Source organism: Ictalurus furcatus, chromosome 5, assembly GCF_023375685.1.
Source record: "Ictalurus furcatus strain D&B chromosome 5, Billie_1.0, whole genome shotgun sequence".
Classification (NCBI taxonomy): domain Eukaryota; kingdom Metazoa; phylum Chordata; class Actinopteri; order Siluriformes; family Ictaluridae; genus Ictalurus; species Ictalurus furcatus.
This window is the reverse complement of record NC_071259.1, coordinates 13,546,637-13,573,928: the sequence shown is the minus strand read 5'-3', so window position 1 is coordinate 13,573,928 and position 27,292 is coordinate 13,546,637. Positions and strand designations below refer to the sequence as shown.

Sequence of the window (27,292 nt, the reverse complement as noted above, 5' to 3'; positions counted from 1 at the left end):
CGTCATATGGAATTTCCTGTCGGAATTCCCAATACACAGTAATGTAAAATGAGTCTAGAGGATCAAACGAAGCCTAATAAACTAATCACTAAACTACTGCAGCTATGTCATACATCAAAACAATTGGCTCAGTGAGGAGAATTGCCTTATGGGTATTTTAGTGACATCAAGTGCATGTTAACCCCCAAAATAAGTGAAATCACAAAAGTACTGCAACATAGACATGTGACATTTCAAAACACTCAGCTCAATGAGAAGAACTGCATTATGGGTATTCTAGTGACACCATGTGTGCAGCTCCATGTAGGTTTTTGCATGGGGAAGCACCACTCACATTTTCTTCAGAAAATGTAAAATCTAGTTATTATTTTTCTGCTTCTTCTTCTGAGACAATTAATTTCACAATTAACTACCACCACTAGGGTCTGAAGCCCATCTTCTCTCCCTCTCTCTGTTAGTGTACCTGTAACAGAGACTCTCAATTCATCTCTCTGTTAGTGTACCTGTAACAGAGACTCTCAATTCATCTCTCTCAGATATAGATATACAGTATCTCACAAAAGTGAGTACACCCCTCACATTTTTGTAAATATTTGATTATATCTTTTCATGTGACAACACTGGAGAAATTACACTTTGCTACAATGTAAAGTAGTGAGTGTACAGCTTGTATAACAGTGTAAATTTGCTGTCCCCTCAAAATAACTCAACACACAGCCATTAATGTCTAAACCGCTGGCAACTAAAGTGAGTACGCCCCTAAGTGAAAATGTCCAAATTGGGCCCAAAGTGTCAATATTTTGTGTGGCCACCATTATTTTCCAGCACTGCCTTAACCCTCTTGGGCATGGAGTTCACCAGAGCTTTACAGGTTGCCACTGGAGTCCTCTTAAACTCCTCCATGATGACATCACGGAGCTGGTGGATGTTAGAGACCTTGTGCTCCTCCACCTTCCATTTGAGGATGCCCCACAGATGCTCAATAGAGTTTAGGTCTGGAGACATGCTTGGCCAGTCCATCACCTTCACCCTCAGCTTCTTTAGCAAGGCAGTGGTCGTCTTGGAGGTGTGTTTGGGGTCGTTATCATGCTGGAATACTGCCCTGCGGCCCAGTCTCTGCTCCAGTACGTCACAGTACATCTTGGCATTCATGGTTCACTCAATGAACTGCAGCTCCCCAGTGCCGGCAGCACTCATGCAGCCCCAGACCATGACACTCCCACCACCATGCTTGACTGTAGGCAAGACACACTTGTCTTTGTACTCCTCACCTGGTTGCCACCACACACGCTTGACACCATCTGAACCAAATAAGTTTATCTTGGTCTCATCAGACCACAGGACATGGTTCCAGTAATCCATGTCCTTAGTCTGCTTGTCTTCAGCAAACTGTTTGTGGGCTTTCTTGTGCATCATCTTTAGAAGAGGCTTCCTTCTGGGACGACAGCCATGCAGACCAATTTGATGCAGTGTGCGGCATATGGTCTGAGTACTGACAGGCTGACTCCCCACCCCTTCAACCTCTGCTGCAATGCTGGCAGAACTCATACGTCTATTCCCCAAAGACAACCTCTGGATATGACGCTGAGCACGTGCACTCAACTTCTTTGGTCGACCATGACGAGGTCTGTTCTGAGTGGAACCTGTCCTGTTAAACCGCTGTATGGTCTTGGCCACCGTGCTGCAGCTCAGTGTCAGGGTCTTGGCAATCTTTTTATAGCCTAGGCCATCTTTATGTAGAGCAACAATTCTTTTTTTTCAGATCCTCAGAGAGTTCTTTGCCATGAGGTGCCATGTTGAACTTCCACTGACCAGTATGAGGGAGTGTGAGGGCGATGACACCAAATTTAACACAGCTGAGACCTTGTAAGTCACATGACACCGGGGACAGAAAATAGCTAATTGGGCCCAATTTGGACATTTTCACTTAGGGGTGTGCTCACTTTTGTTGGCAGCGGTTTAGACATTAATGGCTGTGTGTGGAGTTATTTTGAGGGGACAGCAAATTTACACTGTTACACAAGCTGTACACTCACTACTTTACATTGTAGCAAAGTGTCATTTCTTCAGTGTTGTCACATTAAAAGACAATCAAATATTTACAAAAATGTGTGGGGTGTGCTCACTTTTGTGAGATACTATACATATATACACACATACATATATATACACACACACACACACTATATATTATATATATATATATATATATATATATATATATATATATATATATATATATATATATATATATATAAACACACACAGTGGCATGAAAAAGTATGTGAACCTTTTGGAATTTCATGGTTTTCTGAATAAATGTGACATAAAATGTGATCTGCTCATCTAAGTCAAGGGTATTGACAAATATAATGTGTCTAAAATAATAACACAAAAAAAATTCTGATCTTTCAGGTCTTTAATGAGAACAACCAAAAAAACCTCAGTGCTTGTGGAAACAGTATGTGAACCCTTGAGTTTATGACCTCAGAAAAACTAATTGGAGTCAGGTTTTAGCACACCTGGAGTCTTGTTAAGAAAATGAGTTTGGAGGTGTGGACTACAGCTACTTTGACTGATATAAAACCCTCAAACTTTTGGAGTTTGCTCTGCACAAGAAGCACACGCTTATGTGAGCCATGCCTTGCCAAAAAGAGCTTTCAGAGGATCGACGATCAGAATTGTTGATTTACATAAAGCTGGCAAGGGTTACAAAGTGATTTCAAAGACTTTAAAAATTCACCACTCTACAGTTAGGCAAACATTCTACAAATGGAGACACTTTGGGACTGTTGCTACTCTACCAAGAAGTGGGCGCCCAGTCAAAATACACCAAGAGCACAATGAAGCCTCATCAATGAGGTAAAGAAACAACCCCAACTGACAACCAAAGATTTGAAGGCATGATTGGAACTGGCTACCATCTCTGTTCATGAGTCTACAATACGTAAAACATTGAACAAGCAGGGTATCTAAGGCAGGACACCACGAAGGAAGCCACTGCTTACTAAAAAGAACATAAAAAGAGCACATTGACACTCCACAGTGGTATTGGCAAAATGTTTTGTGGACTGATGAAACCAAGATTGAACTATTTGGAAAAACCACACAGCACTACATCTGGCATAGAAAGGGCACGGCATATCATCATGAAAACATCATCCCAACCGTAAAGTATGGTTTAGGAAACATCATGATTTGGGCCTGCTTTGCTGCATCAAGGCCTGGCCAGCTTGCAGTCACTGAGGGGAAGATGAATTCCCAAGTATATCAGACAATTCTTCAGGATAATGTGAGAATGTCTGTACGTCAGCTGAAACTGTGTAGAAGTTGGGTGCTGCAACAGGACAACGACCCAAAACACTGGAGCAAGTCCACAACAGAATGGCTTCAGAAAAACAAAATCCGCCTTTTGGAGTGGCCAAGTCAGAGCCCAGACCTCAACCCAATAGAGATGCTATGGAATGACTTGAAGAGAGCCATACACATGAGATGTCCAAAGAATATGACAGAGCTAAAAGTTCTGCTAGGAAGAATGGGCTAAAATTCCTCCTGAACGATGTGCAGGTCTGATCCACAGCTACAGGAAGTGCCTGGTTGAGGTCATTGCTGCCAAGGGGGGTCAACCAGTTATTAATTCTAAGGGTTCACTTACTTTTTCCACTGCAATTTTGAATGTTGAAGGAGTGTGTTCAATAAAGACATGAGGGATCAGAATTTATTTTGTGTTATTATTTTAGACACATTATATTTGTCAATACCCTTGACTTAGATGAAGATCAGATCACATTTTATGACAAATTTATTCAGAAAACCATGAAATTCCAAAAGGTTCACATACTTTTTCTTGCCACTGTATTCAACTCTACAAGCATTGGCACCCTATCTATTTATCTATCTATTCAACTCTACATATATTGGCACGCCATCAATTCAACTGTAGAAGTATTGGCATCTTAGCTGTCTAGCTAATCAACTCTACAAGTATTAGCACCCTATCGGTGTCTCTTATAACTGCACATTACCTTCACACTTCAAACTGATAACTATTTTAAACTTTCAGACCAGCTTTGTCAAGCCAACATCAAAGTTTATCCTCAGACTTTACCTATCTAGTTGTTAGTTGCAAGCCTAATTGCAATTTTATTACATTTTAGATTATCAGTATTATTGACTATTTTAATACATTGTATATCAGTAAAACATTGATGATTTTTGTGCTCTTTGGAGCAAATATGATCGTGGAGCAGCCTAATGCAGTTACCTCTGGGATTTGTAGGGCCTTGTGGTTGGCAGTCACTACTTTGGACAGACGACTAATATGCTCTTGCAGAACCCTGGAAAAAAGAGGTGTCATACAAACAAAAGATGGAACAATCTCTAGTCATTCTTTTAATGATCTCTCTTGACAGAAAGATATCTGTATTGTTCTCTCACTGGTCTCGCAGAATGTCTCCATCCTGGTTTGGGTAGAAAGCCAATTTGAAGATGCGATTCATGACACTACGTTCAATAGCCATCTGGGCATCCTGTAGCTGTTCCTCACTGGCATACTGCCAGATGACATCATGCGCCATTGCACCATAGAGGTAACGCAGGAAATCCTCCACTGCTGCAGTCTTATCATCAGCTGCTGTAAAGCCCTGAAATGCTGTGGCAGAGAATATTAGCTACTGAGATGATTTAAGGATCTTCATTATGATAATAAAACAATAGTAATTAACTTGGGCATATTGGACAAATACATAGCTTCTGCCTTTATACATTAACCTTTGAACAACAAATAAAAGACATACACATATACATACACACCTCTGATAAAGTCCTGCATCCTGGATTCCATATGTTCTAGAAGCAGTCGGACACAGACAGTAGTAAAATAGCGGTTGGCCACTTCTTTATCTCTAAGTACTCTCTGCAACAGCTTCTCTAGATGAGCCTGAGAAGTCTGTAGTCCCTGCCGGCACCGTGTCAAATACGCTATGTATGGAGCCCGCTTTCTACCAGACACACATCACATTACATTTCTCATGTCAGATAAACAGCAGCACACTGACAACAAATCTAACTGCCTACAAGCTTAATTATAAGCTCACTGCCCACTTAATTAAGAACACCTGTACACTTTCACATTCACACAATTATCCAATCAGCCCATCATGTTGCAGCAGCACAATAGAATGCAGATATAGTTAAAGCGCTTCATGCGGATATAGTTTAAGAACTTCAGTTAACGCTCACATCAAACATCAAAATGGGGGGAAAATGTGAACTTAGTGACTTTGACCGTGGGATGGCTGTTGGTGTCAGACAGGATGGTTTGAGTATTTCAGAAACTGCTGATCTCCTGGGATTTGTTTTTTTTGTCATGCACAACAGCTCAAGAGTTTACATAGAACGGCACAAAAAGCAAAACACATCTGCAGTTCTACAGGTGGAAACGCCTTGTTGATGAGAGAGGTCAGAGGATTATGGCCAGACTGGTGCAAGCTGACAGGAAGGCTCAAACACTCTTGGTGATTGTGATGAGTGGAAAAACATTTCAGAACATAGCACATCGAACATTGAAGGGCTACAACATCATAAGATCAGAACAGGTTCCAGTCCTGTCAGCCAAGAATGGGAATATGAGCTACAGTGAGCTCACTAAAACTGGACAGGTGAAGAACGGAAAAATACCTGCATCTACATGATTTCATGCATTATGCTGCTGCCAAATGCTTGAATAATTTCATGAATGTGCAGGTGTACATGTGTTCTTAATAAAGTTGATGGTGAGCATATAACTAATTATGTTATGGTATGCTTCAATGACTTAAGACTTAAGGCAGTTTTGGTTGTTTGTGTACCTGTAGTCCTCAGCAATTGCTGTGAGGAGCTTTCTGCAGGTGCGTGGGTCGAGGCGACTGACACAACGCATGGTCTCCTGGATCTGAGCCATCTGGTTTTTATCCTGCAAGTTAATAGCCTCTGCCAGCTGCACTTTCAGAAAGCACACAATCTCATTATCTATGCAGAGACAAAGAGACAGAAATAAGACTGATACCAGACACAAGAGCAAAAATGACATTTTAACTTCAGAGTTGCACGTATTTGCAATTAAAAACACAAGAATAGTCATTATTATATCAAATAAAGAATCATTATAAGTTTATAGAAAAAGAATGAAAAGCAAAAGGGGGGTGGCAGTCAAGGGAGTGAGGGAGGAAGTAGGTAAGGAATGAGATGAGGGATGGGAGGGAGATGATGGAGGGGAAAGAGGGAGGGATGTGGTAGGGTTAGAGGGAGGGATGTGGTAGGGTTGGAGGGAGGGGTGTAAGTAAGGAAAATATTAAAGACAAGAGTAGCAGTATGAGGATTAACAGCACAGGGTGAGCATTAACCCTTAGCGGTCGGCTCTCCGGCCTGCTGGAGAAAATAGAATGTACGCACTTCTGCATCAAAATCTCCGCGAGTTTTTGTCCTACAAACATAAAACTGACATCCCCAGAAACCTTGAACAGTCTACTTTCCAAATGTATATAAATTTACACATGAAATTTACATATGAAACTACACATATTTTTAGAGCTTTGTGAGGAGAATAAAATGAATAGCATGCACGTTTCAGTCTCTGAGTCAGAAACAGCTCTTGATGTCCCACCCATTAGCAACGAAAGCTATTCATATGATAACATTATGGTAAATCGGCGTTCGTTATTGGATAATTACGAGGCAAGAAAATGTGTGACAACGCCCAAATTTACTCATATAAACAAGAGCACATGTTACCCGAAAAGCAGGCACTTCTCCGGGGAAACACAGCGCCTGGCGCTAATCCGGGGAAAACCGCCTGGAGCTCACACATTTTACCTGAAACACAGGCACTTCTCCGGGGAAAAACAGCGCCTGGAGCTCATTTTACCCAAAAATCAGGACAGTGAGGACGAACGTTGCCATTTCGAACTTCGACTTGATCCGGCAGAGGATGTTTGTGATGAGTAAGTTTTGTTGATTAGCTTTTGTCATGGAATGATTATGATTACATGCTTAGCACTGCAATACATGATGCACGCAAGCTGCAGCTAAACATTTCTAAAGCCTTTCATAGTACATACATGTTCAGAGTTGAGTGAATTATTTTGCCTCCGTCAACTATGCATAGCATATCTATCACTTTTCTAGATAAAACATATGTAAAGCAGCTTGCGTTGCTAAAACTTCTCTGTCTACGTAACAGATTAGAAAAACGTACCATAGCAACCAGAAAGGTCAACTAATTACCCATAAGCTATAGATAAAGTTTTTCATTCATAGTCTTTGCTCCCAAACAAAAACCCCATGGAAGTGCAAAGCATGTGATGTCTTCCTTTGCCTTCAACAAAACAGAAACTGTTTTGAAGCTTGGCATCCTGATCAGGACTGACAATTCATTGTTCTTTTATTCATCTTATTTTGTAGTGTTCCACTGCATGTTTGGGGTTGAACACAGTATTTTCAATAAACTGTAAAAATGATTTTATTGTCTCTTCTTTCCTTACAATTCACACTGACCGGATGGGTGTGGGGTGTGGAAGACACAATGACATCCCAGATGGGCAATTACCTTTGACAGTGGGGAGGGGAACTATTACAGGTGTTGACACCCATCTCATCAATATTCATTATGTAAGCCACTGGCTTTGAAAAAAATAGTGTCACTTCAAAGTTCTACAACTTTTGTAGTCAGACCACATGACATTTCTGCATGATTTAATCACCTATGTGTAGCCAACACCTATGTTTACAAAGGTTCAGAGCTCAAAAGTCCTGTCAAAAATGTTTATAATGTGTTTATCACAGTATCCCAAACACCACTGAAAATAGGTTTTTGAAAAGTGTAAATTTACAGTTCATTTAAACAAAACCTATATTCATGACATTCTTACTGCTCTCAAATTACTGTTGGTGAGTTTATAGTAAATATAAGCATATGTAGCATTTTTGGATGAATGTTTTTTAGATAGGTGAAATATATTAAAATGTAAAGGCATGTCAGACTACCTCAAAAGTGTCTGAAAGGCCTCAGACTGTAGAGTGTTAAATACTGTAACTTATGGTCTTCAACTTGAAGGAAAAGTGAATGTGATGTGAAGACAGCACAAATATGCAACATGATGTAAGCATGGGATTCATAGTCACTTATTTTTTTTTGCTCAAATTCTTCATTAATTATTCCAAAGTTTACCTCTACTTTCAACCACTGCTTGACTTGTTTAAAAAGTGTGTTATATGTACCCTCAGGATCTGCATGGTCGGGGAGGCCATTCCGTGTTACAGTGGGCATAATAGGAAAAACAACCGAATCTGCAGAGCACAGAGCCAGACGTAATTTCTTCTTAGCATCACTGAAAGACAGAAAAAAATATAAAAGTGGAGTTACCTGCAAACTTAAATGTCACCCATCATCATCTTGAGACAGCTAAGCTTTCTACAGATGTGTTAAATGTTCAAGGAACGCAAATCTAAAGGGAGGAAAGTACAGTTAGGTCCCAAATATTTGGATATTGACAAAGTATAGAACCCATAGACACTATCACCAGATGCTGGGTTTCTTCCTTGGTGACAGTCTGCAAGGCCTTTACTACAGCTGTCTTCAGCTCCTGCTAGTTTTGGGGCATTTTGCCTTTGCCTTCAAGTAAGTAAAATGCATGCTCATTTGGATGCAGGTCAGGTGATTCACCTGGCCACTGCAGAAAATTCCAATTCTATGCCTTAAAAAAAGTCTTGGGTTGCCATCAAAATATGCTTCAGGCCATTGAGTCCAATAAGTTCTAAAGCATTTAGCTGAACCTGAGCAGAAAATATATGTAGCCCTATACACTTCAGAATTCCTTCTGCTGCGTTTATCAGCTGTAACATCAATACATACAAGGGAACCATACTTCCACCATGCTTCAAAGATGAGGTTGTATACTTCTGATCATGAGCAGTTCCTTCCTATCTCCATATGCTTCTCTTCTCATCATTCTGGTACAAGTTGATCTTTGTTTCATCTGTTCTCCATATGTTGTTCCAGAACTGAACAGGCTTCTTAAAGATGTTTTCTGGTAAAATCATCCCTCTGTAAAATAAACCCTCTGTATTTTCTCTGGTGAAGGCTTCTCTTGACTGTTGACTTTGACAGAGATATGTCTACATCCTAGAGGGTGTTCTTGATCTGACCAACTATTGTGAAGCGGTTTTTCATCACCAAGGAGAAATTCTTGTGTCATACATCACAATTGTTTTCCATGGTTTTCCAGGCCTTTTGGAGCTCCTGTTCTCACCACTGTGTTAAAAATGTACCGAACAGCTAATTTGGCCACACATAAATGCTTTGCTCTCTGATGGGTTTATTTAGATTGTTCAGCCTAATGATGGCTTGCTTCACTGGCAGGAATAACAAATCTGGCTATGGAACCACTGAGCAACCAACTGTTCAATTAGTTTTGGTCCCCTAAAAGGGAGGGGAACATAAGTGCTGTAAATTGACCAGATTTGGATGTACATACCCTCAAAATTAAATTTCATAGTCTACACTTTGAACTTATATGATTTAATTTAAACTCCAATAAACCGTGGTAGACAGCTAAAATAACAATACATTTGTCAATGTCCAAATATTTATGGACCTGACTATGTGTAATATATGTTTTATAGACCTAAAGGAAAACTTGCTGTCCTGAGGCTGTGCCACCTGGCTGGCAGAGTCCGTCAGGTCATCCGTAGAGATGTTCTGCAGGCCCTCATTTCTATGGGATTTATGTTCACGTTCACCCTCTTTACACATATCTATACAACAATGACACAAACAGGAAATGAATAAGGATTATTTTAAAACTGCACTCTTGACAAGCAAACACTTATTTAAAATTACAGTAACATTAATATTGTATGTAAATTTTAGACTTAAACTGGATCAGTGGAAAGTGACTTAGGCAAAGCTGCAGTTTATTGTGCATGTGTAGCAAAATAAATATTTCATTACTTGACAATCAACTGACATATAGAGAAATTAATGAATTCAGCAAGTACTTTAAGAAGACTAAATTACCTGGTACATCATAGGTGGACGGTGTTGATCCCTCACTTGGGCTGGTTCTCTTGATGTTCCTGTATTTGTCCAATATGTCTTCTACTGCTTGAGCCTGACAGCCCTGCCCCAGTAACGAAGGCTCATCTGACATACCTGACACACACATAGTACCCCTAAATATATAATTTTCAACAGTTAAGAGATCTAAAAAATATATATTGCTTATTATATTTTCAATTGGACATGAAAACTGCTAAGTAACATCTCTTGTACCTTTACATAGACCTGCCAACACTGTAGAGAAGAAATGCATAGTCCCGGAAAGGGTGGGGTGTAAGAACACACTACATTATAGGCCATTAGAGAAATCGAATTAATCTCTCACAGACATGCACTATCAGTATTACCATCAGTGAGACTTTGTGTGTGTGAGAGAGAGAGTCTTGATAGTATGTAAGATGGATTTTGAGTGCGTGTAAGTGAGAGACTTTGACAGAGACTTAATTTTTTTTTCTGCTTTAGCCATTCAGATGTCGATTTGCTGGTGTGCTTGGGATAATTGCCTGTTGCATGACTCAAGTTCAACCCAGCTTAAGCTGCTGGACAGATGACCGGACATTTGTCTCAAGAATATTCTGTTATAAAGTGGAGTAAATCATTTTTTCAATGAGTGTGAGTTTCCCAGGTCCTGTAGCTGCAAAACGAACCCAAACCATCACTGCTCCATCATCATGCTTGACAGATGGTATGAGGTGTTTGTGGTGATGCTTTGTGCTTGGTTTTTACCAAACATGGTGCTGTGCATGATGACCAAACAACTCCACCTTGTTCTCATCTGTCCACAGGATATCGTTCCAGAACTTCTGTGGTTTGTTCAGATGCAATTTTGCAAACCTAAGTCATGCTGCCATATTCTTCTTGGAGAGAAGAGCTTTTTTTTCCTAGTCACCCTTACATGAAAGCCATACGTGCTCAGTCTTTTTCTGAATGTGCTGTCATGAATAATGTGCTTACAGAGATCTGCAGGTTACATGATGTAGCATTTGGGGTTTTCTTTATATCTCTGAGCATTAAATAGTCAGACCTTGGCCTTAATTTGCTGGGATGCCCAGTCCAGGGAAGATCCTGGGAAACTGTCTCAAAGGCGCTCCATTTGAAACTAATCCTTTTCACTGTAGAATGCTGATTTTCAAATTGTTTGGAGATGGCCTTATAACCCTTCCCAGATTGATGAGCAACAACAACTCCTCTGAGGTCATAGCTGGTATCTTGCCATGATGTATACACACCTGAGAGCTCCAGAACACCAAACTGCCAAAAGTTCTGCTTTTATATATGTAATTACACTTCTTGATGATTAACTGATCTTGTGCATTTCATGTGTAATACCTGGCTCCTAATTTCACTCTTAATAATTGTGGAAGTAGAAACGGCACTTATTATTCAACATCTGGCTTCTAAATGTTGGTTGACTTATCAAAAAAAAAAAAAATACTACATATTAAAATCTGTCTGATTTTTGTTGTCACAACGTTATTTCTTTGTTTATAGAAGATGGTGAGGACCACACAACTGAGGTCCATAACTGAGGACCACCACCGGTGTACTGAGCAACAGACACCGAATGGGTTGGCCAAGAAAATCCCCCAAAAACAGTCAGTGACTTCACCACCAACCTTCACAGGGCAGGGGTGAAGGTATCACTATCCACTGTTTGAAGAAAACTTTGAGAGCAGAAATATAGAGGCCACTTTACAGAGAAATGCATCAAAATTAACAAGGAGGAACTTTATCATGCAGCAATACAATGATCCAAAACACACTGCCAACTCAACAAAGGACTTTACCTGTGGGGAAAAAGTGGAAGGTTCAATCAGCAGACCTTAATCCAATTACTGAAGGGAGAAACCCCCCAGAACAAACAACAAATGAAAGAAGCTGCAGTAAAAGCCTGGAAAAGCATTACAAAAGAAGAAACTAATAATGTGGTGACGAGTGTTGATGCAGTTACTGAAAGCAAGGGATATGCAACCAAATATCAAGTTTTCTTTACTTTAATTTACTTCAAGACTTATTTGTTCTTATACTGTTGCTCACCTAATAATTGGGTGGACTGATACAAAAGGTTCAATGATTTATGTTATTTAACACATCTAGATGTAAATACCAGGAAATAAAAGCTAAAATCCTAAACTCTTGTCTCTCATCCATCTTTTGATCTCAAACCCAAATGTGTTTGGTGTATAGCACAAAAAATGAATAGGCCTTGCCATTCCAATAGTTTCAAAGGGGACTGACACACACACACACACACACACACATATACATACATACATAGGTTTGAGGATCAAGGTGTGTTTTGGTAAAATTCAGATGAGCCTTAAATGTTCTAGGTTAGCAGTGGTTTTCACCTCGTCACTCTTCCATGGATGCCATTTTTGCCCAGTGTCTTTCTGATAATGGAGCCATGAACAGTGACCTTTATTGATGTAAGAGAGGCCTGTAGGGCCTTTGATGTCCTTGGCTCTTGCGTGACTTGCTGGATGAGTCCTCTCTGTGCTCCTGGAGAAATTCTGGAAAATTGTCCAGCTCTAGAAAGGTTCTAGTGTGCAGAATTTTACCATTTGAAGATAATGGCTCTCACAGTGGTTGTTTGGAGTCCCAGAGCCTTTCAGTCTTCAGTCATCTTGACTCGGTCATGCCACTGGATCATGGTGGTCACAAGTGAGAGTGAGGCCGATGCTGCGCAAGTCTTCCTCACTTTAATCCAATTCACACGCAAGTCAAGTTCCAGCTTGTGTTCTCCATAATGGAGGCAGAAATATATATATATATATATATATATATATATATATATATATATATATATATACATACATACACACACACACACACACACACACACACACACACATACATACACATACATACACACACACGGGATGTCGCGATACCAAATCTAGTAGTCGGTTCCGATACGACCAAAAGTACATGATACTCGATACCATAGTGTGATACAAAAATAAAATAAAAAAAATACAATTTAAAAACTCTCCTAGAGGACAACCTCCTCTGGCTGATACTGGCAAAGAGAGAGGCGGCTATTTTAGTTATCAAACACTGTCTGACAATGAATAATAAAACAGTGGAGGCTACAAGTGCTAAGGTGCACTCCTAAAGGTATGCACAGACACACCCCCCTTATACTCTGAATACAAGCATTAGTTTAAAATCCCTGATATGGTGGCAGGCCAAAAATATTTATTAAAACCATTAACATTTCAATAATTGTGACATTAGGCTACATTTTGCTGACAGGACACAAGCTGAATGGCGATGCATGGTGGCCCATTAGGAGGTAGTTTATAACATTGCAATGCATTAGCGTCATTAACAAATAATTGGCTATCGCACACATTACATGTGCATAATGTTAGCTGGTTTCACAGCAACAATGCCAGCTGCCTCAAACAAACATAAAATAGGGCCCGTCTTTCAGGTGTATCACCAAATTCAAGGTGTTTCCTCCCTTTGTTTGAAAAGAACGATAGCATCGGTTGCACACCGGCTTCAGAGCATCAATTATTTGTTTGTTGTCATCTGCCTCGAATGCGAAGTATTTCCATATTTGACTCCTACCACCTTTACTCTCAACGAGTCGTGCAGAGCTAAACTTGGTGCCATCTTCTGCAGTTTTTCCCGTGTGCTTGTAGGCGTTGTTCTTCTTCTTTACCACTTGTGGACCAACTAAAACACATACGCGTATATGCTGCCCCCATCAGTTCCGGAAGAATTGCAATCCCAGTACCTTCATTACCAACGGTATCTATGCTACTGCAGAAAAAACAAGCACCGTCACGTTTTAAGACTTGATACCGAAGCATCGGTTCTCGTGACATCCCTAACACTAACACACACACACATATATTCATACATAAATACACACACACACATATATATTCATACATAAATACACACACACACACATATATATATACACACATACATACATACACACACACACACACACAAATGTTGAAAAAATTGCTTAACTCCTTTGGCGAGTTTTGAAATGAGAAAACCTTTGTCTCATACACTACTCATTCAAGACCATGTTCATTTTCAACCCATCAAGTACAAACTAGACATTTTGGCCAAAGTAGCATAAGAAAAGTTGTGTTTTATGATAGGGCAGAAAAGGTTGATAAATATGACCATAAATTTCCTATATAGATAGAAAACTGGACGACTCAATAAACAGTGGTTAATAATCATGGTTCAACCCACGACACTGCACTACCATTGTTTCTCACATTCCCACAACTGAATGATTACAAATCCAAATATTATTCACAGGAATGCCTTCTTGTTATCTATTGGCTCACAAGATGAATTTACAAGTTACAGTTCAAGGAGATCTGAAAGTAACTACTACCAGAATTGCATGTCCCTTTCATATTCTGCATCCTTCTGACTTTTTAATAAATTGGTTTTACTGCCTTAAAAAAAAAAAAAATCACCAAATTTTTTGCCTTAAATATGTAAAATGTGAAATAAAAAACAGTACACAGTCCTAATGGAAATACATTAAGTGTAGTCTCGCAAACCTAACTTTGTTAGAGTCTGGTATGTTTTGTCATCAGAAAAGTTGGATTTTTTTTGTGTGTGGGTGATATTTGAGAGACAGATGGTAAAAGAAGGTGGGTAAAGAGATGGGAGACTGGAAAGAAGAAAAAAAAATAGGGGTAGACCTTGAGGGACCTTCTCTGCTCCCAGATCATCCTTCTCATGCTTATCCCGCTTTCGGAATGCTGCGATTGGTGCTGCAGTGTGAACAAAAACAGTCAACACAAGGAGCATTACACTACATTAATGTTAAAGTAAACAGTATTCTATGGAAAGGCATTTGTATGATTTACTTTGATTACTTGGAGGTGAAAATGCAGTTAACAAACCCCTTGTTAATAAATAAATAAAAATCCCAAAACCCAAACCCTAAAAATGAAGCTGCAACATGATAGTTACTACAAAAAGGCTTCTGCAATATAATGATTATATCATCCCAACACAATATTACACTGTCACGATATCCAGTGACATTTACTCCAATTTTATTGTATTACCAGACTTGACAACCATTAAGTGTTTTGTGTAGGAACTCTGCAATTTAACATCAGAGAAGTCTCTTTCTCCCCAATATAACAGGGAATGAGCTAATCAACACATGAATCTGAAATGATTTGCACAGGTGTTTTGAGTTCTCTAACGGTAAAGGACACCGACTGGAAGACCCAATCACCCAATGCTCTCTGAACTTGCCCAGAGTCCTCACTTTCTGTCACATTATATTTAGAATGTTTTGAGTTCATTAATATGAAATAAAGTCTACCAATGTATCTTTGCCTTAACTAACATTAGACAAGCATACAGTCCCCTCTGAAAGTACTGGAACAGCACGGAATTTTGTTTATTTATTTATTAAGACATTTTGGTTTGATATCAAAGGATGAATATGAGACAATAGATCAGAATTTCAGCTTTCATTTCCTGATATTTACATCTAGAAGCATTAAACAACCTAGAATATGGCACCATTGGTGGTAGACCACCCACATTTTGGGTGAGCAACGTTATAGGAACATTTAGTCTTAAAGTAAAAGTAAATAACAATATTTGGTTGCAGATCTCTTTTTCGTGAGTTGCATCATCAAAAAAGTCTTCTTCTAACAGTAGATTGTGATACCTTCACCCTTGGAGGTTGCTGGTGTCATCACTGGCTGCTGCTTGTGGGTTTTTCTTCACAGTTGTCTAAGTGTTTCTGTCATCAACTCCTGTTTTTTCCTTGGCCAATCTGTTTGATGTCCAGTTACTAATGCACCAGTGGTTTCTTTCTTTTTCAGGACATTCTAAGTTGTTGTATTGGTGATGCCTAATGCTTGGGCAATGGTTCTAATCGATTTTCCCTCTTTTCTCAGCTTGAAAATGGCTTTCTATTGTCTCATATTCAGCTACTGAGTTCAAACCCAAATGTATTCAGTGTATAGCAAAAACAAAATAATTCGTCTTGCCGTTCCTAAACTTTTGGAGGGAACTGTACACTCACCGTCCACTTTACTAGGGACATCTGGACAACTGCACATTCATGCAGTTATCTAATCTGCCAATCATTTGAAGCACTGCAATGCAAAAAATAATACAGATCAAGAGCTTCAGTTAATATTCACATCAAACATCAGAATGAAGAAAAAGTGTGATCTTTGGGACATTGATTGTGGCATGGATGTTGGTACCAGAAGGGCTAGTTTGAGTATTTCATAAACTCCTGATCTCCTGGGAATGTCCCACATAACAGTCTCTAAGGATTACAAAGAATGGTGCGACAAACCACAAACATGCTGTGAGCGAATCTTTTGCATTGCACTACTGCCACAAAATTGGCTGATAAGTGAACTGCATGAATGTGCAGGTGTAAATGTGTTGCTAATAAAGTGGACAGTGAGTGTATATTTAAGAATATTTAACTATATTTAATAGGGATGCCACTGAATTTTTATATATACATATATTTTTAAATGGCACTTTCAGTGTTCAGGCAAAAGACAAAAAAGGACAAAATTTGAACTAAAAAGATTAATTATGCCCAACAACAAAGTGTCCAATCAAACACTAAAAATTAATGTTGTTAATAATGATAATAGAAAGTGATTAAATACTCAATTTATTTATTTCCTGTGCTGGTCAAGGCTCAGTTTGAGCAGCAGATAACAATGAAAATGTTGGCCATGTGGGACATTAGAGAATGGATTTATTTATTTACCTAAAATGCACCAATTACCTTACTGATGCTGAATGATTAAGCAAGGAAAAATCACTATCGTGCAAGCCTAGCTACAAATATACAGCCTCCAAGAGAATAAACACATTGCTTATATCCATCATGCACTTTGAAGAGTAACTTTTTACATGGCATTTTTCATTAAAAATAACAAAAAATTTTAGCACCAATCAAAATATGAATGATAATGTAACTGGATGGACTGAGGCATACCACCACTGCTCTAGAGTTTCACAGCGGGATGTGGTCAAGTCTACAGAAAGTAGAATGCAACAACTATACTTGAGTGTTACCTGGCATTTCACTCTCTGCAGTCCAATAGAGCACTGTGTGAAGAACAAACAGCACAGATACAATTGGGCTTCACAGACAAGCAGGTTCACAGACAATCTTTGCCTTAAATATATTTTGCCTCAGCCATCACTAATCACCAATTAGAATAAACCTTTTTATGTGAGCAGTCTAACTGGGACTTGGGAATAAAGCATATTTCTGCAGATGTCCTGGATAACTGACATTAAAGCAAAATGCAGATACAGACCATTTTATTAGGTTGTTTTTAAATGTGAAAACCTATATTTTACATATACATACACACACATACATATATACACACACACACACATTATATATATATATATATATATATATATATATATATATATATATATATATATATATATATATATATATATATACATATACATATATATACACACACATTATATTTACATTATCTCACAGAAGTGAGTACACCCCTCACATTTTGGTAAATATTTGATTATACCTTTTAATGTGACAACACTGAAGAAATGACACTTTGCTACAGTGGAAAGTAGTGAGTGTACAGCTTGTATAACAGTGTAAATTTGCTGTCCCCTCAAAATAACTCAACACACAGCCATTAATGTCTAAAGCGCTGGCAACAAAAGTGAGTACGCCCCTAAGTGAAAATGTCCAAATTGGGCCCAAAGTGTCAATATTTTGTGTGGCCACCATTATTTTCCAGCACTGCCTTAACCCTCTTGGGCATGGAGTTCACCAGAGCTTTACAAGATGCCACTGGAGTCCTCTTCCACTCCTCCATGATGACATCACAGAGCTGGTGGATGTTAGAGACCTTGTGCTGTTCCACCTTCCATTTGAGGATGCCCCACACTCACTACTTTACATTGTAGCAAAGTGTCATTTCTTCAGTGTTGTCACATTAAAAGATATAATCATATATTTACAAAAATGTGAGGGGTGTACTCACTTTTGTGAGATACTATGTGTGTGTTATATATATATATATATATATATATCTCTCTCTCTCTCACACACGCATACACATACATACATACATACATACATACATATTAGACACACACACACATACTGAAAGCAAAGGTTCACATGCTTTTGCCACTCACAAATATGTAATATTGGATCATTTTCCTCAATAAATAAATGACAGTATAATATTTTTATCTCATTTGTTTAATTGGGCTCGCTTTATCTACTTTTAGGGCTTTTGTGAAAATCTGAATGTTTTAGGTCATTTTTATGCAGATTTATAGAAAATTTTAACTCTAACAAACTTTCAGGCACCACTGTATATATATGTATATACATATAAAACAGGCCCAAATAGTGTATACATATATACACACATTATGTGTGTGTGTGCGCGCATATGCATATATTTTATATATATTATATATATATATATATATATATATATATATATATATATATATACACATACACACACACATACACACATACACACACACACATATACACACACACACACAGAGTGATAAATATAATATACATACACACAGTGGGGGAAATAAGCATTAGACGCTTACATTTTTTTTTTCAGTAAATATATTTCCGATGAGAATATTGGCATATATATATAGATATATATGCACATTTCAGCTAAAAATTTGATACAGTCCTTATGAAGGTATGCCATGGCCATGCAACTAGTATCTAAGGATACACATGCTGAGTCATTAAATTAGTGACTTATTACCTTTAGGAATGGCAGGAACAAACCGTTTCTTCCACCAGGGTCTGTTCCTGTCTGATTTCTCATCATCGCTGTCCTTCTTGTCATCAATCTGCGCACACACACACACACACACACACCCACCCCAACACACATGCATGCACACGCACACACCCCCCTAGTCAGAGTGTGATAGTAAATGTAAGGTCTTAACTAATTATAGTAAGATTTTATCCATTAAAGGGGATAAATCATCTAATATAAAACTGAAAATGGAACAATTACAAAGTAGAAACAGACCTTATGAAACAAATAAATTTAATACTTTCATAAGTTTGTCTGGTAGTAGTTTGGTGCATGTAGAACAATGTTGAAATAGCATGTCCTGCACACCTCCACTTTGAGTGAATCTTTGTTTGGAGAAGTGGTGGATCCAGCAGCAAAAGCAACCGCTTGGTCCTGGTCCTCCACCATGGTCCTGCGGTTTATGCCTGGATCACTGTTGGGTCTGCGCCCTGCACAGACTATGTCCGTGCTGCGGCTCCTAACCAAACGCTCAGGGTATGAGTGTCTCTGCTTGGGGTGCTCTGGATCGTGGGCGGAGAAGAGAGATGCCCTGGGTTCAGAAGGTCCTGTGGCACAAGCCTCTGGGATTGGTGGGTCTGGGGGAGGATGAGGGGGTCTGGTGTAATGTGCCTTGGGCCGAACTATAGTGCCAGTACCTGAGCCAGTGCGCGAGTAAAAAAAGCCAACACATACACAAGACAACAAACAGAGAATAAAGTAAAACGTTGCCCATAACAACCCCATTTTTTCTTTTTTAATAACAATTAATAACCGAATTAATAAAAGTAATTTTATTTTGACTCATATGAATGTTGTCATTTAAAACAAAATTGATAGTTATAAGCAGAGGTGGGTAGTAATGCACTACATTCACTTGAGTAACTTTTTGGGGAAAAAATTACTTATGAGTGGGTTTAACTAACCATACTTATACCATTACTCAAGTTAATTTTTAATCAAAGAAATTTACTTTTACTTCTCTACATTCGGTGGCATTAATCAGTTACTGTTAAATGTTAATGAATACATGTCGTTTAAAAAATAAGATATATGAGGTTGCGAGTCTTGCGATACGCTGGAGTGATCTGAATGCATACGCAACAACCGCTAACTTTTTTAATGGGCTCACTCCTGGAAGATAATGGCCAAAGAGGGGGAAGTAGTGAACTCGTCAACGGAGGCAGGAAATGCGTGCGCACACAAACATTCTAACACACAAATACTCACTCTCTCTATACACACACACTTACACTTTCCCTTCTGTTTTGTTCCATACTCTTGTTCTTTTGTTTGCTGTTGTCTGAGGTTCAGGATTTTCCCTTCATTTTAAACAGATCTGAAGTAACTAGTAACTTGCTACTTGAGTACTCTTCTCATTGGATACTTTATTACTCTTACTCGAGTAATTATTAACAATTATTTTTATAAGTAGTTTTATTAAAAACATTTTTTTCCCCCAATTGTAAACCCTTTGAATAGTGTTCTGGTCAAGTTTGTTATAGTGTAAAAGTCAAATTTTTTCTATTTAAAATAGAACCACTCAGTACTTCCCAAAAAAAGCTTATATGCAATGTTACATCATTTGTGGCCAGTTGTGTGTTACAAATGGACAGACATATGCTCTGATCATGCAAAGAAAATGCTGATGTCAACAGATCTACCAAAGATCTGCTTTGCTGTAACAGCTCCAAATCAGTTTGACTACTAGCAGAGATTCTAATTTCTGTTATGGAGAATTGCCTCATCATAACAAACCTCAGTTTATTACTCGTTGGACATGCTTGCTTTCATGTTAAAAAGTAGTCAGTACTCGACAGGATTATTTTGTGCACAATGGGTGAAAAAGTTAACCTGTCCCACTTGACATAAGCCACCACTCTGGTGATGTCTGACCTCTGTCTTGTCTGAAAACATTGACTACATTTACACACATTAATTGGAATTTGCCAATGTTCTAATTAGTACTGAGTCATGTAAACGCAGCAATCCGATTGCCCGATTCAGACAATATTCTGATCCCCCACTCCTGTAATCTACCTGTATTAATAGGCAATTTGTAAATGTAATAGGAAACATGTAAACATCTTATTCAGAAAATCCACTGAAAGAAGATGCGCATGCTCAGTCCCCAAGGAATTGTGGGTAGCAACAGAAGCATCTTGAACCTCCCAGCAAATAACAGCAGGAAAGGAAAACTTCATGTGTAGATCGTCATGCTTACAACAACCATGTATACAGGAATATTCTGATGCCTGTACGCATAAAAACACTGTATTTGAAATATGGCTGCAACCTGAATACAGACCTTAAATGGAATTTGATGTGCATGTAAATGTTGCCAATGTCTCAGCATTATGTGAACTGATCAGGGTTGTGTCTCGTTGCTTGTATTACTTGACCTTAGTGCAGCTTTTGATACTATAGATCATACTATTCTCCTTGATAGATTAGAAAACGTTGTTGGCATTAAGGGAACAGTCCTCTCCTGGCTCAGTTCTTATTTGACCGATCTTTATCAGTTTGTAGATGTAAATGCCGACTTCTCCACGCATGCCGAGGTTAAATTTGGTGTTCCACAATGTTCTGTTTTAGGTCCACTGCTTTTTACTTTATATATGCTACCTCTAGGTCAAATTATTTGTAAACATGGAATTAGCTTCCACTGTTATGCTGATGATACACTGCTGTATGTTTCAGCAAAGGCAGATGACAGACAGCAGTTTAATAAAGTTGAAGAATGTGTAAAAGACATTAGACGTGGGATGCTTATTAACTTCCTCTTAATTAATTCTGATAAGACAGAAGTACTTGTACTAGGACCAAGTGTAGCTAGAAGTAAGCTTTCTGATACATTGGATGGACTTTCCGTTTCATCATGTGCAGCAGTAAAAGATCTTGCAGTGATTATTGACTCCAGTCTATCATTTGATGCTCATGTAGATAACATTACTATGATAGCCTTCTTTCATCTCAGAAATATTGCTAAAATAAGAAATATAATGTCACTACATGATGCAGACATTTTAGTTCATGCTTTCATCACCTCTAGCCTAGATTATTGTAATGCCATACTGTCTGGATGTTCCAGTAGGTGCATAAACAAACTCCAGTTAGTCCAGAATGCAGCTGCTAGTGTCCTAACTAGAACTAGAAGCTACGACCACATCTCCCCGATCTTATCCACACTGCATTGGCTGCCAGTGAAATCACACTTTAATTATAAAATACTATTACTGACTTATAAAGCACTAAACGGTCTCGCGCCACAATATCTAAACAAACTTTTGGTTTTCTATGATCCGCCACGCCTACTTAGATCAAAAGGTGCAGGCTATTTGACGGTACCTCAAATAGTGAAGGCTACAGCAAGATGAAGAGCTTTCTCTTACAAAGCCCCACAGTTATGGAATAGCCTCCCAATTAGTGTTCGGGACTCAGACACAGTCTCAGTGTTTAAGTCTAGGCTTAAAAACACATTTGTTTACTCAAACCTACTATGAGTATACTTTTTCTGTTACGCAAAGCACATTCTTAACAATCCCTCCCTCTCTCCTTCTGTCGAGCCATACACGATTTTATGGAGATGCTAGAGATCCTGATCCTCTCTGGACCTGCCTGATCCGTTCGGCTGCCCTACCTCTGGATGGAGCTCTCATCTACTCCAATTCCAGATGGACACACTCACTGTGGTTGCTGGGACTATGGTCGCTTCTAAGGCCCCGGGACTGCAATTACAACATGCAGTTTTGCACTCAGGTCTCCTTTTAACAGTGGACTAGTTCAACAAACAGACTTCATATTAAACCATAATGAACTTTCCTTTACTTTTACACTATCCATTATTACCCATATGAGGATGGGTTCCTTTCCGAGTCTGATTCCTCTCAAGGTTTCTTCCTCTTAACATCTTAGGGAGATTTTCCTTGCCAATGTCGCCAATGGCTTGCTCAATTGGGATAAATTCACACATTTAAAATCTGTATCCCATGTTTATATGTTTCTGTAAAGCTGCTTTGAGACAATGTCCATTGTAAAAAGCACTATACAAAAATAAATAAATAAACTGAATTGAACTGCTTGCATTTTTATATGCCAGGATTGTTATTATTATTAGGGGGACAAGCACTTAACGCTGAGATCCTATTGTAATTGTTAAGATTTTTATTATTATTCCGCTATAAAACTGATCGGGCAGACCAAACCGTAAGGCCTAGAGACCTGAAACTTGGTCAGATGGTAGTAGTATTGACGCTACTCAGAAACACAGACTTGGTCAAATCGGTCAATAAGGGGAGATAAAAAATGCAAAACTGCTCATAACTCATAGACCAGTTGTTGTAGATTCAAGTGCTTTATACCACTGGAATCCTTGGCTCAAACCAAACAAACCGTATATCTCCAATTTGATTCATATCAAAAGTAATCAAGACAAGTTTGAACTTTTGACTTGGGGTAGCTACAGTATGCGAAAACATCAGAAGTAGGCGTGGCCAATTTTACGAAAATTGCTTTAACAAAATATCTTCACCAAACTTGATAGGCTTATATATGACGTCAATCTACAGTGGAGGAAATAAGTATTGGATGCATCAACATTTTTTTCAGTAAATATATTTCCTATGAAGCTATTCACATGAAATTCACATGTTCACCAGACATCAGTATGACCTCAAGAAATCTGGAAATATAAAGAATTCACAGCATGAAACTCCATAAATAAAGTTGTGCTATATGAGTAAAAAAAACCTTGAAAATGGCTGTATAAATGGTGTGTAAATGATTGTATATTATTCAATGTTTCAGACATACACATATTCTTTGTACCATACATTAGATCTCATTCTGACCAATTTGCCTCTAGGACCACTGCTGCCAATCAAATCGTTCATTATATATTTGAGATTATTTCAGAAACCTAGTTTTGAGAAGTAGTACTAGGTTTTTTGCTCAACTGTAATAATCCTATAGCAGGATAATTCTTTGCACTATTTAGATCAATAATTATCAAAAAAAAGTTGAAGTTTTGATTTACCCTCGTAAGGGCACATCAAAAAGTTTGAAGTGGGTGTGGCCACTTTTACTTAAATGGCTATAACTCTTGAACAGAATGAGATATTTTCACCAAACTTGGGATACTTACATATGGGTTCAATCTGAGGACAATTCTAAAAAAAACTGTTGATTGAAGAATACTGACTGTGACCAGTTGGTGGTGCTATAATAGAACAAAATATGAACTTGGGAGTAAATGTGGAACCATTGGTCCAATAGACATCATAAACAATCTTGTAAGAATTGTCCTTATTCAAGGTCCAATCAGCATATACAAGGACAATTGTGAATCTTGAAAAACATGGCTGCCATTGGTCGAGCAACGTTCAGCAGCTATTACACAAGCTTAATGAAGGCCGATATTTCTTTAAATTATCTTACTCTTTCTTTGATTTAGGTGCTTATAGGATTGCACAATATTAAATCATATCCTTTAACGTCTTTAAGGGTCCTAAACAGCTTGAACCCCAATAACTGCTGCTTGCAGCTATATTTTTTGTTAGTATCTGTCCAAGATGTTTTCTAATGAGCTTAATTGGTACTATTTCACAATCTATAAATTGGAAACAATGTTTCAGAATTCTGAAAACAAAAAAGGCAAAAGGAAACAATTCAAGATGTTGCACAATTTCTAGGTCACGATTTAAACTGAAACAAATTTTTGATACTGACCATGTTAACTTGAATCTAGCCCTTGGCTCTCAGAAGCCCTGTGTAACAACCAGGCCAAGCTAAGGGCAACTGAAAGGAAATTGTATAAATCTAACGATCCGACTGACCTAACCAATTACCAAACTCTTTCTCTGCTTTTTCCCCATAGCATCTCCACTGCTAAAGCCATACACTACCAAGAGAAGATTGGCAGCTCTCCGAACACCCATACTCTCTTCAAAACCTTTTCTTTTCTTCTCTGCCCCTCCTTCCTTTGCCACTTTCTTTTCCAACAAGGTTACATCAATCAGGAACCAGTTCTCAACCCCAGACATGCATAGACCGGCTCCTCCTCCATGTAACTCTCAACTTTCCTCCTACTCTCCTCCCTCAGAGACTGATGTCCAAAACTCCTCCTCTCTAGCCGTCCCAGAAACTATCCTCGACCCTATCCCTTCTCACCTTCTTCAGTCCATCTCTCCCACACTATTACCTGCACTCACACACATCTTTAACACATCCCTCTACACCGGCACATCCTCCTGTCAACTCTCTTTGGCCTAGGCATCACTGGAACGGTGCTGCACTGGATGGAATCATATCTGACAGGCAGATGCTTCAAGGTATTTTGAAAAGGAGGGGCTTCTGAAACGCAGCAACTTTCAACTGGGGTTCCCCAGGGGTCAGTTCTGGGTCCACTGCTCTTTTCTATTTATACTACATCTCTGGGGAATGCGATTGAGTGTCATGGCTGATGACACCTAGCTTTATTTGTCCTTCCAGCCTGATGATCCATCGGTCTCGAATCATTGTTGCCTGTCTCACAGCTCTAACTGGATGAGGGAACACCACCTTAAGCTCAACATGGCAAAAACTGAGCTTCTCGTCATCCCAGCCTGCCCCTGAGTCAACCATAACCTCACTGTACAGCTCGGCTCAACCACACTCAAGCCAACCAGGACAGCCAGGAACCTTGGGGTGACTTTTGATGACAGCTTGACCTTCACAGACCACATTTCAACAACTGCACGATTCTGTAGGTTCATTCTGTAGGTTCATTCTGTATAACATCTGTACAAGAAAATCAGACCCTATCTCACCGAACAGGCTACACAGCTAATGGTCCAGGCTCTTGTCATTTCAAAACTGGACTACTGCAATGCACTACTCTCAGGACTCCTCTCCAGCTCCATCAAACCATTTCAAATTATTCAGAATACAGCAGCACACCTTGTCTTCAACCAGCCCAAAAGGACCCAAGTCACACCCCTCTTCATCTCCCTCCACTGGCTTCCTGTAGCTGCCCACATCAAATTCAAGGCCTTGATGCTCAAGTACAAGACCTTGTCTGGAACAGCACCCCCCTACCTCAACACTCTCCTTGAGGCTTACATTCCCTCATTTAATCTGCGATTGGTTAATGACCGACGCTTAGTAGTGCCTACTCAGTGGAGCTCAAGGTCCCTTTCCAGAACGTTCAAACTAACTGTCCCTCAGTGGTGGAATGAACTTCCAACCTCAATCCGGACCTCAGAATCAGTCACTGTTTTCAAAAAACAGCTAAAGACCCACCTCTTCCATGAGCACTTAACTAACCCCTAAAATGCCAACCCCCACATTATTTAAAAAAAAAAAAAAAATAATAAAAAAAATAATAAAAACCCCAACAACTTACTCTGGCACTTATACCTCTACTCTGCGCACTTTGCTTCTCATTATAAATCTTGCATGGTAGCACTACTGGTATTGTTCTCTGCTTGATATCTCTTTGCTTGTATTTCCTCATTTGTAATTCGCTTTGGATAAACGGGTCTACTAAATGAATAAATGTAACTCCTTTTTAAAAAGGTCAGATTTTCCCCTTCCATTGAAGCATGTGTTCAGCCATTGGATTTTATCTAACATGGATAAACAGGTTTTACACAAACTTGTAGATTCTGTCAGCTCAAGTGCACATGGTCATTACAGCAAAAAGGGCACAAACCAAATACTAAGATATTCTGAAATTAATTTTTCAGTTTTAAGATTCTACTATTCATTCAAGTTGTTTTGATGGTATCATTTGTAATGAAAACTTTTGAGTTAAATTGAAAACATCTGAATATCCCATTCCAGATTTAGTCCAAATACACACACGCCACAATATGAGACATTCCCATCAGCCATAAAATTAAAACCACCTGCCCAATATTGTGTAGGTCCCCATTGTACCATAAAAACAGCTCTGACCCATCAAGGCATGGACTCCACAAGACCTCTGAAGGTGTGCTGTGGTATCTGGCACCAAGATATTAGCGAGTTGTGATGTGGTACCTTCATGGATTGGACTTGCTTGTCCAGCACTTCCCACAGATGCTCAATCAGATTGAGATCTCTCTCAGAAAGTCAACACCTTGAAATCTTTGTCAAGTTCCTCAAACCATTCCTGAACAATTTTTGCAGTGTGCATTATCCTGCTGAAACAGCCCGGTGCCATTAGGGAATACCGTTGACATGAAGACGAGTACTTGGTCTGCAACGTTTAGGTTGGTGGTACGTGTCAAAGTAACATCCACATGAAAGACAGGACCCAAAGTCTCCCAGCAGAACATTGCCCAGAGCATCACACTGCCTCTACTGGCTTGGCTTCTTCCCATAGTGTATCCTGGTGCCA

At 39.0% G+C, this 27,292-nt stretch overlaps 1 protein-coding gene across 9 annotated transcripts in view; it reads right to left on the bottom strand.

Moving 5' to 3' along the window:
• Window positions 1-27,292, bottom strand: part of gapvd1 (GTPase activating protein and VPS9 domains 1) — a 152,302-nt gene that overhangs the window by 12,409 nt on the left and 112,601 nt on the right. For 5 of the 9 annotated variants that reach the window (XM_053624789.1, XM_053624788.1, XM_053624790.1 and 2 more), the window contains 11 exons: window positions 19,264-19,592; window positions 18,895-18,982; window positions 17,165-17,197; window positions 14,788-14,859; window positions 10,055-10,189; window positions 9,663-9,792; window positions 8,257-8,366; window positions 5,850-6,009; window positions 4,813-5,000; window positions 4,438-4,651; window positions 4,265-4,337 (listed from right to left, as the gene is read on the bottom strand). In XM_053624789.1, the coding sequence (XP_053480764.1) occupies window positions 4,265-4,337; window positions 4,438-4,651; window positions 4,813-5,000; window positions 5,850-6,009; window positions 8,257-8,366; window positions 9,663-9,792; window positions 10,055-10,189; window positions 14,788-14,859; window positions 17,165-17,197; window positions 18,895-18,982; window positions 19,264-19,592 (1,532 nt within the window). Of the gene's footprint in view, window positions 1-4,264; window positions 4,338-4,437; window positions 4,652-4,812; window positions 5,001-5,849; window positions 6,010-8,256; window positions 8,367-9,662; window positions 9,793-10,054; window positions 10,190-14,411; window positions 14,860-17,164; window positions 17,198-18,894; window positions 18,983-19,263; window positions 19,593-27,292 lie in introns of those variants that run through there. The other 4 variants (XM_053624791.1, XM_053624794.1, XM_053624795.1 and 1 more) reach the window with 2 other exon arrangements.